At 41.3% G+C, this 18,877-nt stretch overlaps 1 protein-coding gene across 2 annotated transcripts in view; it reads left to right on the top strand.

Moving 5' to 3' along the window:
* Positions 1-14,214: 14,214 nt before the first annotated feature.
* Positions 14,215-18,877, top strand: part of TPD52L1 (TPD52 like 1) — a 57,376-nt gene continuing 52,713 nt past the window's right edge. Inside the window, exon 1 of one of the 2 annotated variants that reach the window (XM_082047186.1) lies at positions 14,215-14,247. Coding sequence is in view for 1 of the 2 variants with exons in the window: in XM_082047185.1 (XP_081903311.1) it covers positions 14,643-14,661 (19 nt within the window). In the remaining variant the exon portion in view is untranslated. Of the gene's footprint in view, positions 14,248-14,564; positions 14,662-18,877 lie in introns of those variants that run through there. The other variant, XM_082047185.1, reaches the window with a different exon arrangement.

The raw sequence follows: 18,877 nt of genomic DNA, 5'->3' as shown, positions 1-18,877 counted from the left end.
ACGTGCTTTAATTAAAAGAACCAGCCAGAGATAGTAACTAGGGACTTAAGAAACTCAGGACAAAGCAACAGACCAGCATAGCTAAAACAGAGCAGTTATGCTGTAAAGTTGCAAGTCCTCCGTATGGCCATCCTGTTCTGGCGTTAAGTTACTTTATCTTGGAAATATCCCTGTGTTTGTGTTTTTGGAAAACCAGTATAGAAGCAAGTGCTCATCCACACATTCATTTCTGGCCTGACAACAGTGAAATGACTAATTGACTATAACTTCACCTGTTGTTTTCCCTGGTAGACAAGTATCCACAAAATTCTGGTTCAGCTGGAGCTATGCAGTCCACCAAAGCCCTTCCCTAGATGGAGGCTAAAATCAGTGAGGTAAAGAGTTCACTTTCAAAAGCCCAAATACAGTGCAATATAACTATATATGGAAAAAGTTTTCTTATTCATTCTGGTTATGTTGGCAAAGACATGAAGCCTTAGGAGACAAAGCACTTCATTTTACTAAATCTCTCATGCTCATGCCCGCTTGCTTTATTGAGAGCCCACCGTGCCAGAAAAAGGAAATAATCAAGTGGGTCAAGAGATGTGACATTAAATTTATTGTGTGTTAGTGGTTTACATCATGTTTAAGTAATATTGTATGACATACTCTTCTGTAACCAGGCACTTAATGAATTTGTGCAGGAGCTAACAAAAGTTAAAAATGACCCACTAGAAGAACAGCATGTCAAGCGTATTCGTTATTATAAATCAAACTAAGGCATTTTTATGTGACATTTTGCATGTAACGACAAGGAAAAAAAATGCAGCCATTTCACTGAATAGGGATATTGTACTCTTTGCTTGTGAACAGAAAACTAAATTGGAGTAGTCATAATCCCTGGAGTACTGTTCAGAAATGGATTGAAATGGAATAGGGTCATTATATGACCAACCTCAGTGGATTTGATGGATGAAAAGCATTTTTTGAAAGGTGCCAAGTACTTGGGAGCCTAGGGTCAGCCTTATCTGTTTGAAGAATGCTGTCCAAACTCATGTTTTAAAGGGAAGGAACTGCTTGAAAAATGGGTAGTAAAAGCATACACCTTTGAAAGTTTTTTTTTTTTTGCAAAATAATGGAGCACAATTATGTTTTCAAAATAGATTTTAGCCAGATGCATACTTTGCATTTTATTGCACATGAGTTCAAAGGTAGTTGAAGCTGGAATTACCTCTCTTTTCTGTGTGTAACTGCACCAGAAAGATGTGCTCACCCACCACACGTTTCTGCTGACCCTGCAGAGACTTTTACCAGAGGCAACATGCCACGTCTTGCACGTCCTCACCATGTCACTGCCTCAGCACACAGGCTCCAGCTCTCTGCAGACTTGACCTTGTCCATCACAAACAGAAAATTTTTGCCTGCTTCGCTTCTGGCCTCTGAACACGTTTCTAAGCCAGACAGCCACAGCATAAATTGTGTCTTGAGAAGCCTCAGATATCCATTGGTGTCATTTGATATGGGGTGTACAAACAAAAGCTGCCCCACCTATAAGTCGTGATAAGCCACAACCAGGTCTGTTTGAGTGATTTGAAATCTAAATTAGTCCCATTCCTACTCACCCTGAAGAACCAGGCTCTTTCTAGAACAACTCACAGGAGCCAGGAAAGGCTCTTGGGTGGGAGCTGTGTAGCATCAGCTGGGAATAAACAAGCATGAGAGTCGAGACCAGCTGAAAATGGCCTAGCGTTCTTAAAATGTGGGGAAAAAAATGACATATCACTCAATTATTCATTCTAGAAATTACCTTTGTAGCCAGTATTTTTTAGATTGATGTGTTCAGATGTTATGTCTAAAATTATATTTTAGATAACTGATGCAACTCACAATAACAATCTGTTTATGTGTCACATTTTATCAATCTAACTAGCTAAAACTACTTTGGTTGAAATATTGCTGCAGGTAGTACAGAGGCCGAGAACAATGTTATATAGCCATAATTCAAACTTTTAGCATGTCTGAACATAACTGCTTTCAGCAAGAAGGTGACAGCAGTTTGATGTTGACTCTGTAGAATGCTATCAGCCACTAAGCATGCAAGTTTCCGTCTGAATGCTTTTTTTAATATGGATTTTTTTTTTTAAGATTTATTAGTTTGACCTGAGAGACAGCAAGGCACATGACTGACTGCTTGCATGGAAACATTCAGCTACAGAGATTAATGAAAATTTCACCGCAAAACACCCTAAATATTTTCTTCTGGCCATTATGAACTGAAGCTGGTGGTTTCCATTTGGAACTAAAGCAAAAGGAAAGTGGTTTAAGTATTCTGCAGAAAGCAAGAGGATGTGTTAATAACCAGATTGAGATTGTAGGTGATAATTTTTTTTTTCCAGTCTCAACAAATTAATTTTTTCATTACCTCCCTCCCCACTCACAATTCGACAATTTAACAGACCACATAGATTTTTGTAAACTGATCTCTTCACTGGTCATAAATATCCTCTTCTTTGCTCCCGGAGAGCAACATATTTGCTTCCAATCCTTGGTCACTTACATGTCATTTTTCCTCTAGATTTTCAGTTCCTTTTTACCTCTCAGTAGGAAGTGATCAATACTGCACAGCAGACTGTGGATGTTAGGACAGCATAGACAGAATAGAGCAGGAACGGTCACTCCAAGGCAGATTTTTGATCTCACAGGGCTGCAGAGTTAGCCAAGCAATGGCTCACAACCATCTACCTCAATCAATAACTTCTCTACTTAAGCACTTGTACGAGCAGCTGTGCTTGGTCAGACAGAGTCTGGTAACATGTGACTGAAGTGGTGTAAGAACTTGTTAAGCATCCTCCCAGACTCTGCAGGGTCTTCTTGAAGAGAATCGGTAATTTTGTATTTCGTTGGCCTTACAGATATTTTAAAATGAAATTTCCCAATCATTTATGAACAAATGCAAACATTACTGGACTCAGTATGTCCTCAGGATTGATTGGAATTTGGGATTAATACTAGATGCCAATATGTGTTGTATGGGAACAGACAGTGAGATGCCTGCCTCCATGTCACTCATGACACTTCTGTGTCCCTACTGTACGTATTCAAGTTCAGAGGAGAGTGATGAAGCTGGTGAGGGGCCTGGAGCACAAGTCTGATGAGGAGCAGCTGAGGGAACTGGGGCTGTTTAGCCTGGAGAAGAGGAGGCTGAGGGGAGACCTTATTGCTGTCTACAACTACCTGAAAGGAGGTTGTAGCATGGAGGGTGTTGGTCTCTGCTCCCAAGTAGCAAGGGATAGGACAAGAGGAAATGGCCTCAAGTTGCACCAGGGGAAGTTCAGATTGGATATTAGGAAAAATTCATTCGCAGAAAGGGTTGTGAAGCATTGGAACAGGCTGCCCAGGGAAGTGGTTGAGTCACCATCCCTGGAGGTGTTTAAAACGTGTGTAAATGAGGCTCTTAGGGACATGGTTTATTGCTAGAGTTACGTTATGGTTGGATTCAATGATCTTGAGGGTCTCTTCCAACCAAAATGATTCTTTGATCATTCTGTAAAATTCTACGCATTCTCCCTTGCCTAACGTATTTTCTCAGCTGAGGAGCCCTGGTCTGTGAGGTGCTTACACAGTAGAAATTCTTCCAAAGCTTTGACTGTCTTTATTGCTTTTCTCTGTACCTTTTTCCAGTTCTGTCATGTCTTTTTTGAGATGGGTGATACCGTACAGAAGGTAGATGAGATGTGCACATGGTCATTAATATCTGGGAAAATACAGATTTGTATAATGGCTTATTCTTCATGTATGATTGGGGTTTTTTAACTGCTAATAAGTAAAGAAGTAAAAGCTCTTTGAAAATACTAGCTGTAACATCAAGATTAATTTCTGAATCCTAGTTAGTCTGTACTAGATTGAGGTCTGGGCAGGTTGGTTAACACAGTGAAGCAACACGAAAGGTAGGAGGTTGTTTCAACTTCCTTCTTGATTAGCTGCTTTTTGTCCCTGTGGAAAAGTAAGTAAATTTCTTCTTACACCATTTTTTTTTAGACTAAATTATTTGTAACTTTCTGTTACCTCAAATATAGATTTTTTTCATTATATATGCACATATATATGTCCCGTCTCCTCAATGTTATGATCTGAAGAATAGCTCTAGTAGATTAAAACAATTATTTTTTCTGTTTTAGAATCTTGTCTCCAGCAGTAAAGAGCCTTCTCGATTATTGCTTCCAAAAGAGCTGCAAGAAAATATGCAGTGGGCAGGTGTTAAATAATTTGGCAAGAGGAAAAATCTTCCTTCTGAACACCAATAACTAAAATACTGATATGTGCCCAGATGGGAAAGGGCTTGGGTCCTACTCAGTCCTTTTTCAGAATTCTGGTGTTTTAGTATATTCAATGAGGTTTCAAACCATGCTTGTCTCTTACCTACAGGGATAACCAATGGTTTGTTATATGATACAAAATGTTCCCCTTTCACCTGTCCACTAACTTCTTATGCAGCCTTCAGACTAAAGGGCAGTTCTTTTCCAGAAGGAAAGTTCCCTGCTTGTCGTTTTCTCCACCCACATTAGGAAGTTAACTCATTGTAAAAACTTCCAGCCTGCTTATTGACATTATGGATATAGATGTATAGCCAAACTCTCAGAGTGAGTGATTTGGTTTGCTTGACGGTTATGTAAAACAGAAAAATAATGAAATAGTGTATTTCTTATATGCAGATTATTTTTCCCTTTAGCCTATATATATACATATGCATTATTACACAATGCATTATTCATTATTTTATTAAAGTATGTTACTATTTACACATATATGTATGTACATAATTTGAATCTTGTTAGTTATTGATTTTTTTCAGTCTGATTGCACTACTTTTATACATAGTTAATTCTTACACAGATTTTTAAGCAGCAGCGCTGGCAGCAATGCCGTATTGAACTGTACATGCAACTATGATGAGGTGTGTATGCTAACAAATCCTTCTCACCATAGGTGACCTAAGATTAGGACAGCTCTTTTTATCAGCTGAGAATGGATGTTTGTGTGTCAGAGCTCAGTGGAAGCACCACCCTGAACCAGGGATCCCATCCTAGCTAAGCAGGTGGGTGCTAAAAGTGAGAACTGGGTAGGAAAGGGGGAACAGTTGAGGTCTTCCCCAGAACAGACAGCACACTTCATGCAAACAAAAGGCAGAGAGGCAAAGCCTCAGAAATGGAGCTTTTCATTACTACATGCTGTTTTCAGCACAGCAGACGAAAATCTAGAGCTAACTGAGCAGCTGAAAGCAAGGAGAGTTTTCCGGGAAAAACCTGCTTTGAAAAGTGCTTGGTGTGCATGTTGGAGTTGGGGAGGCCGTCATGTAATTTTGCAGTTTGATTCTAATTGTGCTCTGACAGGCTTGCATCTTCAAGCTCTTGGGCTGGGGCAGTGACCGAGAACAGCCACTGTTTAATATGGTTTGATTAGGCCTTTATGAAGTAGTTTAAACATACAAAAGTAGCAGATAGATGTTGTGCATTGTATTAGTGAGATTAGTGTGCCAACCTATGTTTTGCAAATACTCCGAGAGCTGCAAAAGTTCTTGGCATTTTTGAATGTGGTTTCTGATACCAACATCCCACCCTGATCTGAAGTTAATCAGGGTGGCAGGGTGGCAGATACATGGCTGAGACACTTCTACCATAGCAGAGACACTTGTGCCTTAGCACATATGTCAGAAAGCGCAGTTAAACTCCTTTCCCAAATTGCAGTCAGTCACAAGGCATCTTTCACAGGACTGGTAGGTAATTTCCCATGTGCACAGAAGGGTGCAACACCTAGGCCTGCATCTCAGTGTAACTCTCTTACAGCTAGAGAGCCTCCTAACATCTTCAAGGTGTCCTCAGAACAGGTGTCTTCTGCACCTTCCCTTCTTACATTGTTTTCCTTCTGCACTCACACTCAGCGTAACTTTTGCAGCTTCCCTGTACAAATCTACCTGGATGCATATTTTTGTCCCTGCCTCTGAAGACAAAGTACAGCCAAGGAGGGCACAGGTCCTGATGTGCAAATGCAGGAGGTGGTTCTCCAGTGGGTTGTTCCCTCGGTGCTGTGGCAATAGGGTGATGACATGGCTTGATCTGAGAAGGGATCAGGCTGCAATCTCCAGTACTTCTCCAGCCCTGGAGTTCCCATGCATCCTGTATGTCATCCTGTCTGACTGCATATGGAAGGCCGACAAAATTCTCATTCTGTGCATGTGGTTGCTCAAGACCTTTTGTAAGAATCAGAGTGTGCAGGTCTAGAAACACCAAGCACCGGTGATGCCTTAGGAGCTCAGTGAAGGCTGGACATATGTTCCAGAGGGTAGGGATGGATTCTACTGACAGGGTATTTGTGAGGCACAAGAGCCCCATGCATGCTGGAACAAGCAGGTAGATGAGTGATAAAAGTTCCTGCAGCTAGATTCACTAGCTCTGTGGGGAGTTACTCCATGCTCTAAGAAGATATCTACAGACTTTGTTAAGCATATAGCCTACAAACTCTGTGGGCTGAAAAGAAGACATGTTCAGGATACCTACTGCAACACACATGTCAGCTCTTAGGGAGACTGTGATGAGTATTCCAGTGAGTTTGTAAAGGCACAGCATGTTGTTCATGTCCATCCTGAAGCAGAGCAAGCCAGTGGAGACCTTTCCTCTGAGGCCTAAAAACCTTTTAAGGTTAGGAGTAGCAGCACCTGGGTGGTCTCCTTCCTGTAGCTTCTCCAGACAGCAGCCACACTACAGCAAAATGTCACTTTGCCTGTAAATTCTGCCTCCAGCCTCCTAAACACAAGCACGTACAAACTCCTTCTCTCACCCCATCTTTGCTGTCTTTCACTACACCCAAGTCCTAAAGACCAAGCATGGATCCCCACCCACACCCTTTCTAATTACCAAGACTGTTCCTCTTCTAATGCTGAATTGTCCCCAAGCCCTAGTATCGCTGTCTGTCCCAAATCAAACTAATCCCACCAGCTGTACCGTGCTAACCTAAGCTAAGACCTGCCTGAAAAATCTTGCCCTTGCTCTTGCCTAACTCTGCTCATGGTGGTGCTAATCCATGGGTTCAGACTCAGCCCCGTTCTGCTGCTGAGTCAACAGTGAGTCTTGAGAATGCTGAGGACATGATGCTGATTTTGGAAAGGAGGTCTCTGCTCTTTGCAGGGGGTTGGACTAGATGACCTTTGAAGGTCCCTTCTAACCCAAACTATTCTACGATTCTATGAGGTGACCATGAGGCAGACACAGTGACAGGGACATGTCTGTGGAAAAGGAGCTCATGGGAAACCTGTAGGTGCTCAGCTGTCCTTACCTACTGGGTGTAAACACCAGCTTGGGGGGGGAACTGCATCTGAGAGGGGGAGGCCAGATGAATCCCTGGCACATTTAAAACACATTTACACATTTAAAAGAGTTTCCAGTGCTGAAGTTACAGCAGGTGAACAGTAATGCCTAATCTTCAAATATCCATGATATCAAATGAGAAATATATGTTTCCCATGAAAATGAAATAGGATTCAAGCTTCAACTTAAACTGTTTCAGAAGGTGACCTGATTTTGAAGTCTGTTTACAGCTTTGGTTAAGTGTGAAGAACATTTAGCACCATCAAGTGGTAAAACGGTGTACTGCTTATTCGTAGCAGTCTAGAGAATTAAAAAGGGGGCAATTACAAAGCTGCATGTTATAAACGTGCCTAAATAATCTTTTAACGCGTTTTACTGACGTTATTTGAAAACGCCCCTGAGCATTTTTCTAGGAAAAGTACAGGATTTAAATGCTTGTGTTTCCAGAAAATCTAGCTTGGATCAATCATTGTTTCAGCTTGAATATATCATAGAAATCAACATTGGTATTTTTCAGTTTGGAGTACTGAGGTTGAGTTTATTTACAGGTGATCAACATGAAAATACTATTTATTTTAGGATAAAAGCTGATATAGACTATTCTGTTATTCCCTTTTCTTTGTGATGCCTGTAACCTGCATCATTTCTAGGCTTGCTTAACTTTTCCTTGCTGGCCACTGAATGGGCTTGAATGGGGACACAGCCCCTGGCAAAGGCAGTCTGCAAAGGAGACAAGTGTAGGCAGACAAAATCAGCAGAAATGAAATACAGAATTTAAAAGAGTACAATTAATTTGGCTGTAAAATAATAACAACAACAAAGTCCTTTGCTAGGCCAAACCAAATTCTGCAATCTGAAGAGCTTTTAAATTATGCAGTAATCATGCATCATTTCAATTAGTACCAGCCTGGGTACAGATAACACTTAATATATGCATAACTTGATTAAAGAAATAATTGACCTACCTGTGGGGTAAAATGATCTATAATTATCCTGGTTGATTGTTACATAAATGTTTGTAATTTTGTTAGTGTGTGCTTATCAATTAAGGATAAAAAAAGACCTTTTTGTTCTACAAAGAGAAAAAACCCAACCTTTTTTGTTATTTAAAAATTTATCTTAATGAGAAGCAGACTCTAGTGGATGAGATCACACAACTGAAGAGAAAGAAGAGACAGGCAGATGAGCTGATCTCTGAGAAGGAAATGGAATTTGTGCCAGGAAGGAATTAAAAGAGCAGCAAACCAACAGAAAATCCTTATGTTACAGTCAAAGGCATTTTTCCTGATATCACTGAATAACTCAACACATTTACTTGGATTAACTCCTCATGTTTATCTGAGGAGAAATATCTGATGCAGAAAACATTCCTCCATTTTGCTGTGGAAACAGGAGATACAATTCAGCTTATCAGAAAAGGAAATTATTAAAATTACCGTTTAAATTCCTCTCTTTACATCTACTCTTCAGTCACATAAGCACAATATTTTACTAACAGATGAGACTTAAATCGCTACTGTTTGTTTGAAATCAGTATTAACAGAGTCTAGGATTCTGATACTGCGAAGTGGAGAGAATTTGCAAACTCTGGTAGGATTCTTGGAAGTCAGAATGCTCAGCATCTTCCTACATCCATAGTTCATAATATTACAATTTTCATGTATCTCTTGGACCTTAAAAAAGGGGCAGGAAAATTTGAAGGACCGTTTGTGAGATCTTGACCAAATTTTAGGAAGTTACATGCAGAAAAAACCCTCAAAATTATTTTTTTTAATACTGGATACACTTGAATGCAGTAACTTGTCCAGCGTCAGGAAAGGAGAATGCGCTTAGAGAAAGGCCAGTAATTCCAGCAGTGGGCAGAAGCACACAGAAACCTTCTCTCAGTTTGTCCCAGTGTTAGATCCTAGAATCCCAAATACAAATACAGAGATATATGTGGTATTTAATAAAATTACACTCCTAATGATTAATCAAGACCAAAATATGGGAGGGTGCCTGTGTATCATAGAAGAAAGAAAGAAAGAGAGAGAAAGAGAGAGAGGGAGAGGGAAAGAGAGAAGAGAGAAAGAGAGGGAGGAAAGCAGGGAGGGAAGGGAGGGAGAGAGGGACACCTTTCAAAGAACACTGGGGACAGAGACAAGGGAGAACTGCTGAGTTTTATGAAGCCTACAACAATTCTTTTGTGTAATTTTCTTGTATAGACCTCAGCCACTCATCATGAGAGAATGATTGATAACAGCAGGCTGCTGTCATCCTCCAAAACACAGCACTTGGCAGAGCAGAGGAGGGGTTGCTGCAGGCTTCGTTGTCAGCAGGGAAGATGATCTGGGGAATGGCAACACGGTGCTCTGCAGGCAGAGTTGTCCCAGCCCCACCCAAATAAATGCCCACCCAGCCCCCAAACAGGAGCTGTTTCCCCACAATAACCAACACCAAATCCAAGCTCACACACTTTGCCTTCAGCTCAGCTTTCTGGCTGGGGCTCTGTGTGGCACCAGCTTATAGAATCATAGAATAGTTTGCACTGGAGGGGACCTTCAAAAGTCTTTTAATCCAACCGCCCCTTAAATGAGCACGGATATCTTCAACTAGATCAGGTTGCTCAGAGCAGGCTGCACTGAAAGGCAAACTGCTTTTCATGCCTGCCTCGGAAAGCTTTTGTAGGCATCCTCTGAGTAATGGAGTGTTTCATTTCAGGCCTCTGAGAGGAGTCTGCTCTCTAGATCACACATCCTTTGGCTTGACCCACATGTTGTCTTGACTCTCCTTGAATTTAGAATTTGCAACATCAAAGGAGCAAGCAGGTATGTCACTTTATCACACGGATAAACCCATGGCTTAACAAGTGGAACTTGTTTTAAGAAAAATGCAAAAGTGCACAGATATGTCAAAGAGGAGTATGTAGTCGGTGATTTAATTGCATTTATGAATTAGGTGAAAAATGAGGAACCATTAAAGACTTCCTTGGTTTGTAACCACCCATTATTAAGCAAAAGATGAAATCAGAATGTGCTGCAGATTTTTAATAAGCAAGCTACCTTTTATCCCAGAGTACTGGCATTCCAAATTACCGGTGTGTTTTACAGATAAGCTGTCAGTTAACCAAAATTTGAATCCTCATGTGGATGGCATTTTGCCTCCTTGTATGTATACCATTACCAAGCTAAAGAAACGTGCAGAACAACAAACAGCCATTGAGCAGCCACTTTCTAAAAAAAAAAAAAAAGGAGAAAAGTTCTGAAATTGCAGATGGCTGTGCCTGACATGGAAAAGAAAATACTTTTTAAAATAGCAAATAGCTACACATGATTTCCTTGTCTACTGAGGAAAGAAGAAGAGAGAAGTTTTGGGAGAGGTTTCATCTTGATACAAGAAAGAAATTTTTTTACAGTGAGATCAATTAATTGCTGGAACAACCTCCCCAGGAATGTGGTAAGAGTTCTCATCACTGAAGGTTTTCAAGATGCAATTGGAGAGGGTGCTAGATAACCTAACCTTTCCCATGAAAGGCTGGACAAGATCATCTTCGGAGGTCCCTTTCAGCCTAGGCTGTCCTATGGTTGTATGGCTCCATGGATTAGTGCTTAATTACTGCGGTGGGCTGGCACTGACATATCCCCACCGCAGGCCAGAATATCAGCCAGAGGAGCACATGGTGCCTCTGCTCAAAGGAACGTAAGAAAGGATGGCAGTCATGAGGGGTAGGAGGTGCAGGAGAGGACTTCTGGAAGGGAGCATTGTTGGAGACACGACTGGAGATGCACTCTTTGGAGGTGTTGTCATGGTTTTTAACCCAAGCTAGCAATACAACCACGATAACTATTCACTCATCCCCTCCTGCCCCCTCCCCAGTAGGGGAGAGAATCAAAAGGGAAGGGAGAAACTTGGATTGAGATAAACACAGTTTAATAAAATAACAAAATACTAATACACTAGTAGTAAATATATATAAAATAGAAGTAAAAGATACGCAAGGCAATTCCAAACAAACTCTGTCCACAACTGAGCAGCCAGTCCCAGCAAGCTGCACCTGGCCCCACAACTGATCCCAGAGAGAGAAAAAGGAAAAAGGCTGAAAGGCTCAGAGGCATCTGCAAAACGGCAAAAGCCGGACTAAACATCCCGCACCAAAAACTCTCCCGGCTCTAACAAAAAAGAGCAAAGCAAAAAAACAACACATGCAAGAGAAAGAGCCCAAGAAGCCAGAGAACAAAAGCAGAAGAGACCGACTCCTTAAATATGCAGCATGACACTAATGGGATGGAATACTCTTACTGATCAGTCTGGATGTCAGTCAAGCTCTGCCCTATCCATTCCCCCCTTCCTTGATGCCTCACACCTGTGGGCAGAACCCTCAGAACCTCCTTGGCTCTCAGACCTGAGCAATTAAAAATGTTAACTCTGTGCTGGGGTGTTGTCTGCTTGTTCTCAAACGAAGTCCAAATAATGAGCGTGATAGCTATGAAAAACAAACGTTTATAACTGCACAAAGAAAATTAACCCATTTTCAGTCAAACCAGCACAGGTGTGTATTGTATTTTCATTTTCAATATTTCTTTAAAAACTGGAACCCACAATATTCCAAGAATCAAACAAGTAGTGTAGAACATTTAGCAAAGAACTCAGAGACTTCTGAATGGAAGAAAATAATCTGTAATGTCTGCTCTGAACACCTCACAGTGTGGTTTTCCAATCTCTTAATGAAACAAAAGAAACACAGCATATCCTTGGCCTTTCCACCCACAGCATATTACTAGAAAGTTTTAACCTGCCCATTGCTGGGGGATCTAACTTTTTATCACAACTAGAATGTTGTACTCACTGAAGCCTGCCATTTTTCTTACAAAATGTGTGGATGTATGTGCTGCAGTTTATCCCACCGCACAATCATTCAGCCTGAAGGACCAACAATTTCCACTGGTATTTCACAGTTCTTAGAATGTTTGCACTTATGTGAATTATTCAGCACAGTTTTTCCTCATTGTTTTCCACAGAAATTTAATAAGAGTTTAGGATACTCAACACCATGCAGAATCCTGCCTTCACCTCTATCTGCAAATGCATGTAGTTACTCCCTACAAGCACACAGAGATCCACGTAAGTCTGACACTGGATTGAATGGTGCCACTTTTGTGTTGGAGGACAAAAAACAAACAGTGTAATGCCATGAACCTAATACATTTATTTGACGTTTTTTACTGTTGTATTTCAAAAATGGTTTAATCTGAAGTATACAGTAACACACGAGTATTTGTTTTATTCTGTTTGACCTCTTAAAAAAACAGCCAACCAAACAAACAAAACCTGTCTTTAAGTCTAGCATGATAGGAGGGACAATGACCTTTCCCTGGCAACAACTAAGCTGCTACAACTTGATCAAGATCTTCAAAGACAAAAAACAAAGTCTGAATTTTGCCAGTCTCTTCAGACAGAAAAATGGAACAACATCTCTCACATTCGATGAGGAATGTCACTAAACCAGTGACGGATGTGGAACAATATGAAAATGGGTCCTGCTGTACTGTAGGTAGAAAATGAATCACCTACTTTGCAATTAAATAACATCATTTCAATGGGATATTAATTTTCTAATCAGATTTACCTTTAAAATGCTGATTTCCTAACTATGTTACAGGAGAATATTAACTTGTAAATGATGGATTTTTTTTCCTGTGTAACAGGCCATGAGATGAACATGCTACTACGACTCTCATAAAGATTATAGGTCTGTTTCCTGGAAGATATTTTTGGATGTCTTAACTGCAGAACTAGTTTTGTTGTTTCCCAGTACTTCCTAGATAAAACATTGCTTGGATTTTCTTTACAGAAGAGTGCATTTCTAGTGTGGAAAAATAAGTAACATATGAATGTAAACAATAAATAAAAAACACCATCTAAAATTTGGTAAAATTTTCTGTTTTTCAGTAATTTGAGCAGCATATGCATTTGTAAGATTTTTAATTATGCTTCCACACAAACAGTGGTGTTAATATTGTTATAACCCTGTAAGTAAATTGGGTGCTCAGTTTTCATTATGCTTCATAAAATTGCTTAGGCTGCTTGAAAAAACCTTTACCTGTATTTGAAGAAAAGTACATGTTCTAATTATACTGATAGTTTCACATGTTGAGAGAAATTTCTCAGCTGTTTCATGTGTTTATGGCTGGTCTTGGGTTTGGGTTTTTTCATGTAGAAGATGATGGCATTTCTGAATTCAAATCTTGTCATGGTAGGATGTCTCTTTATTTGAAATTATCTGAGTACAGGAATTCATTCTTCTGACAACCTCTGTTATGCTTTTGTAAGTGGTGAATTCCAGCCTAAGGAGATGTCAAATGACAATGAAGAGAGGCTTGCCTAGAAAAAAATAATGGTAATTCACATTTTACAGTAATTCAAATTCAAAACCACCAGCAGTTGCATATTAAAGCAAACATCATTAGATGCATACAAATTAAAGCTGCCTTGGCCTTAATTTTCTAATTTTTTAGAAAAGCAAAGTTGGGAGCTAAGTAAACGTGACATTTTGTTATGTTCTACTATATTTTAAGGAAACAAACTTATTTCCTACCTATAAACATTCTTTTCTCTTTAATCTCACTGCATAATCATTTTCTTTCAGATTTGTTTTTATTCAGCTAAACTATTAACTGTTTGTATAGCTTCACAAACAAATGTTCAATACTTCCTTCATCTTTCTTTACTCTCTTGTTTTGTTATTTTTAATATTACAGGCCTCAAGACATTGTGCATCCTCAGTGTGTCCTGGAAGGCATTCAGTAGTACCCTATACACAAAATGAAGAGGAACTGATGGAAGTTATGTCGGCATGAACAAAACCTAGACTAAATCTGCCCTGCGCTGTGAACTATGTATGCATTGTCACCTCAGCTTCCACAGAATGGTAGGATACAGACCTATGTACTGGAAAAAAAAATCCAATTTTACCTAAACTGCTAAATGCACACGACAGCATTCACATCAGGCACCAGACTACTTCACCGTGCCGCTGTTACCCCAGGTGTACCTGCTTGCTCAGGTGGGAGTTTGCTGCTGTCAGTGCCCTGGGGCTCCTGGCTTCCCCTGCGGAGAGGGCTGAGGCGAAGGGGCGGGGGCGGCCTCAGGTGAGCGGCGCCAGCGCTGCCCGTGCCTGGCCGGCAGGTGGCGCCGCCCGCCCCGCCCGGCTCCCGCGGCGCGGGGGAGGGGAGAGGAGCGGCGGCAGCAGCCGAGCGCCGGCTGTCAGAGCCGCGGGTCCGCGCCGGGCGGCGGCGGCTGGAGGACGGCGGAGCCCCCCGCGCCATGGAGCCGCAGGCACGGGGTGAGTCTTGTCGGGACAGGGCTCTCCGGGGCGGCGCAGGGTCCTCGTCCTTTCCGCGGCCGGGGACTGCCGCTCCCACCCGAGGCAGGGCCGAGCCCACGCGTGGACGGCGTGAGGTGCCCGCGGCGGGGAGAGCCTGATGGCGAGCCCGGGGCACCGCCCGCCCCTCTGGCGAGAGGACCGGTGAGAGGGGCGCGGCGTGAGGTACCTGCGAGAGGCTCCCCGGGACCCCGCTGGCCGTGGCCGCCCCGGGGTGCGGTACGGACCGGCCCGCGGAGCGTCCTCGCCGTGCGCCCCGTACCCACCCGCGCTCTCTTTGGCTTCTTTATTTTACTGCGTGGCTGGGATGTGACGTCCGTTTTCTCCTCCTGCTGGTTTTAAACGTTTCGCGGTCCAGTAGCTGGACCACAACTTTGCGTTAAGTTAATCTGGGGGAGGATTTGGGGTATCTGCAGGTTGTTTAATGTAGTTTCGTGTGCGGTGTCCTGCCCCGGGGCTCGGACGCCCCGGGAAAGCAGCCGCTCCCCGGTGCCTCCCGGGGCAGGAGGGTGCGGGTCCCTGCCGAAATCCCAGCGCTCGCCTCGGGAGGCGACAGGCGCGTCCGGCATCTGGGACCCTGCGGCTGGGCTGAAGCAGAGCTCTTCACCCAGACCTGCTTGGAACTGGATGTGCTGAAACACTTGGGCAGTTCTGCAAACACAGCCTTCATTAACCTAAACCGAACATTTTCGTTATTGCAACAGCTATGAATAAGTTAGCTGTTCATCTCTCTCTCTCTAGATAAAGTTTAATTGGCCTCCAAAGAACAGAGGGAACTTTTCATGCAACGTTTAGATGACGTTTTGGTCAACCTAAGGTATTTAGCATACACAGATCTTGCTCACCTTTATGATCTTGCTTCTGTTTCCTGAAGAACCTTATAACTCTGCCACACGGTACTAAGCAGGTGGTACAGATATATCTGCAAAAGCAGCGCGTTTAGAAACCATTTTATGTCATCTATTAAACAGGGAGATGAAGTAACAGGGAGACACAGGCTTATTGACATTAACTGACAAAATAGCCTTCCAGAATAGTTAAGAACTGTCTTAAACAAATACACATAAAAGAGGCAAATGTTGATTGCAAATACAATTGTATGTAAAAGAACATACTAGGAAATTTGAGTTCATGATGCTTGTGAAGGAGGAAGCCTTTCCAGCAAAAGTGTGGTGTAAGTGCCACCTTAATGGATACATGGCTGAAACTGATTGGCAAAATAAATAGATCTGTGGCTCAGTTCCTGGGGTTTTTAAAAGTCAGTATTAAGATTATAGCATAAGACTGTTATCTAATTTTCTGAATACATCTGTACAGATACTGTGGGGTTCTTTAAACAGGAGCTTTAACAGTAACTTCATATGGTAAAGGATATGATCATTTTTAGCTTTGTAGAACTAATGGAAAGCAGTATCTGATTTTAATTAGCCAGATAGTGGTGTAGGTGCATGTGACAGGTTTTTTTTCCTTCCCTGACTAGTAAGATGAATAAGTATGTTCTTAGTATGTGTTAAAAAGTCAAGCCAATAAATATGGTTTGCTAATGTATGTTTTGGTTAGCAACTCTGTTACTGCCATAGGCCTTTAATAAATTCTTCTGGATTAATATCTATTGGCTAGTGAGACGATATATAAACAATTTGTATTGCTTAATTTTATCTAACTGGGGATTCTTAGCCATTAATTTTTCTGCATGTAATGCAGGAGCTTTTTTTTTTTTTTAATCTTAAACTTAGTTGACAGAAATACAAATATAGGACTTTCCAGGACAATACTGAATTCTTAGGTCACTTTTTTTCTATTTCTCACCTATGTGTTTTATTCCTAAAATTTCTCAGAACAGTCTCCCATTACTTAAAAAATACCGTTCTTTGATACACTAGCAGTACAAGCTGAGATTTTTGTGGTAGGTATTTGCATGCCAGTAAGCCTTTGTTCCAAAATGTCCTTCTTCTAGTCTTAATTCAGTGCATGTTACTGCAGTTACAGAGCCTTGCTGGCAAAAAGAATTTAACTTGTATGTGTCTAATGCACTTGAATTCAATTAAGTACATCTATGCACTGGCCAGAAATCAGAATTTTTCAGTTCCACTATGCAATTTGTAGAACATAGTCAGTTATAGGAGGTTACTAACAAAAGAGTCAATTTGCTTGGAAAAAAAAAAGAGACAACCAAAAAACCAACCAACCCCAAAACTGCAAGTACCTACTTAAGCAGCAGGATAGATGTGTATACACTTTAATGAGTTATGCATTGCTTCTAAGGAACCTTTAGGTGCCCACAGAGCAATGAACCCTGAATGGTTTGTACCAGTGTGCTCTGCTGGGGGGTTGCATTCCAATTGAGAAGACAAAGTAAAAGCTATAAATTTGAAAGCACTCTCAAATTTCTCATGTTTAATACTTTAAAGGTTTTCTTTGAAAGGACTTTTATACAGAATTGGGTTGTTTGTGCCATTTTATATTGTCCTGAAAGAAGGCTACGCCTAAGTAGATTAATTTCATGTTTAATAAACACATGCAAGTATAAAATGTAGATTTCTTCAGAGAAGGGAATTTTTTTTTTCAGCATTTTTACTTAGCAGCATGAATCAACTTTACAAATCTTAATGTGACTGTAGACAAAAAAAAAGTATTATTACATGTAACTGTTCCAAGGTACTGCATAGAGGTCACAGCTAACATCAGGAATTTCTGTGTGGTTTAAGGCACAACGTAACATCTGTCAATACACCAAAGACTGTGAAAGTTAAATGCTCTGATATTTATCTTAAAGCAGTAGAGAGAATTCATGGACTGAAACAGAGCTACTGTTATACTTAAGTATATTGAATATCTTACAGCATTCATACTAATTGGATGAGACAGTCTACCAGAGAGTAATCATAACTAATGTTAAAAATATTTTCTAAATAAATAACCATAAGTTCAATGTAAACAAATTAATATGAGTAATAAAAATCATAAATGGTAGCTTTACATAAATTGTATCTTTAAGCCTCTAGGTGCTTTTATCTTTGATCACTTTTTTCTCTTAATGGTCCCAGAGCTAGCTGAGCCCGGGAACACACCAGCTATACTTCCATTAGGTGCTAAAAATTCCATGAGAGGATATTTGTTTTCCTTCCTATGGCCGTCTGTCATTTTTAAAGTGCAAAGTTTGGAAGTCTGAAGAACAATGTTTCTCTCTGAAAGACAGGAAAATCAGAACTGTGTATTTGCCTCTCATCATAAGTCATTCTAGTCCAGATCCAGATTGACTGACTATGCAGCATAGTCCTGCTTTCTCCTTTAAAAGTGTGGCTATCTGCTGATAATGACAGTACCATGGATGTCCTCATCTTTCCCTCACCTGAGAATCCCATGTAACTTTTAACACTGGAGCTTTGCTCTTCACACGTCTCCTTTTACAATAATTCTTCCTTTTTTTTTTGTATCCAGCTATAACTGTACCTCCTTTTTTCACTGTTGTATCCTGTCTTGACCATCTTTGGTGTGTAGATTTCTGCTCTTTGCCTTTTTACCTACCCAGATAGTTCAACCACCTTCTTGCACTTCCAGCCTCTGAAAGGGTTTTTGAGGCATCTCCCTGTCCTAGCAATTCGTCTTATAGCTGTTCCTGACAGATGTTCTGCATCCCCTACTAGTTGTGCATTGTAGCCATAACAGCTTGCTGTGGCTATGCATACACCTGTATTGTGGTGAGAGCTGTAGTTGGCTCAGATGTTGGCTGATGACTCCTTGAGGCCTGTGTCTCGTCATCCTGCAGCTGCTTTATTCTGATGTGCTCCATCTGTGATCCTTAAGCCAGTTCCACCTGGCATGTGATGTTACAGAGCTGAGGGGCAGCATCTGGGCACATGCCATTTGGCTGGAGCTTGTGACCAGAAGAAAATCATCAGAAGTCGCAGCATTAGCCCAGCAGCCCTCTCCCTGCCACTGTGTCACCTGCCAGCCTGCAGGCAGATGATCTGAGGGCTCCCACGGTGGGAGGCAGCGGTGAGGAGGTCTCGTGTTGCCTATGATATGGCATACAAGACTCGCCGAAACAGGGCACTGGCAGCTTGGTCAGCATTCTCTCTCTTTTTTCCTCACTCATGTGGTTACTAATACAGATATGAATCTGGATAATAGTCAGTCTCACAGTGGTAGGGTGGGATACAGAGCCACAGAGATG

Source organism: Streptopelia decaocto, assembly GCF_964273445.1.
Source record: "Streptopelia decaocto genome assembly, chromosome: 3".
NCBI lineage: Eukaryota > Metazoa > Chordata > Aves > Columbiformes > Columbidae > Streptopelia > Streptopelia decaocto.
Note: the sequence above shows the minus strand (reverse complement) of the source record. Positions and strands in the feature narration are given on the sequence as shown.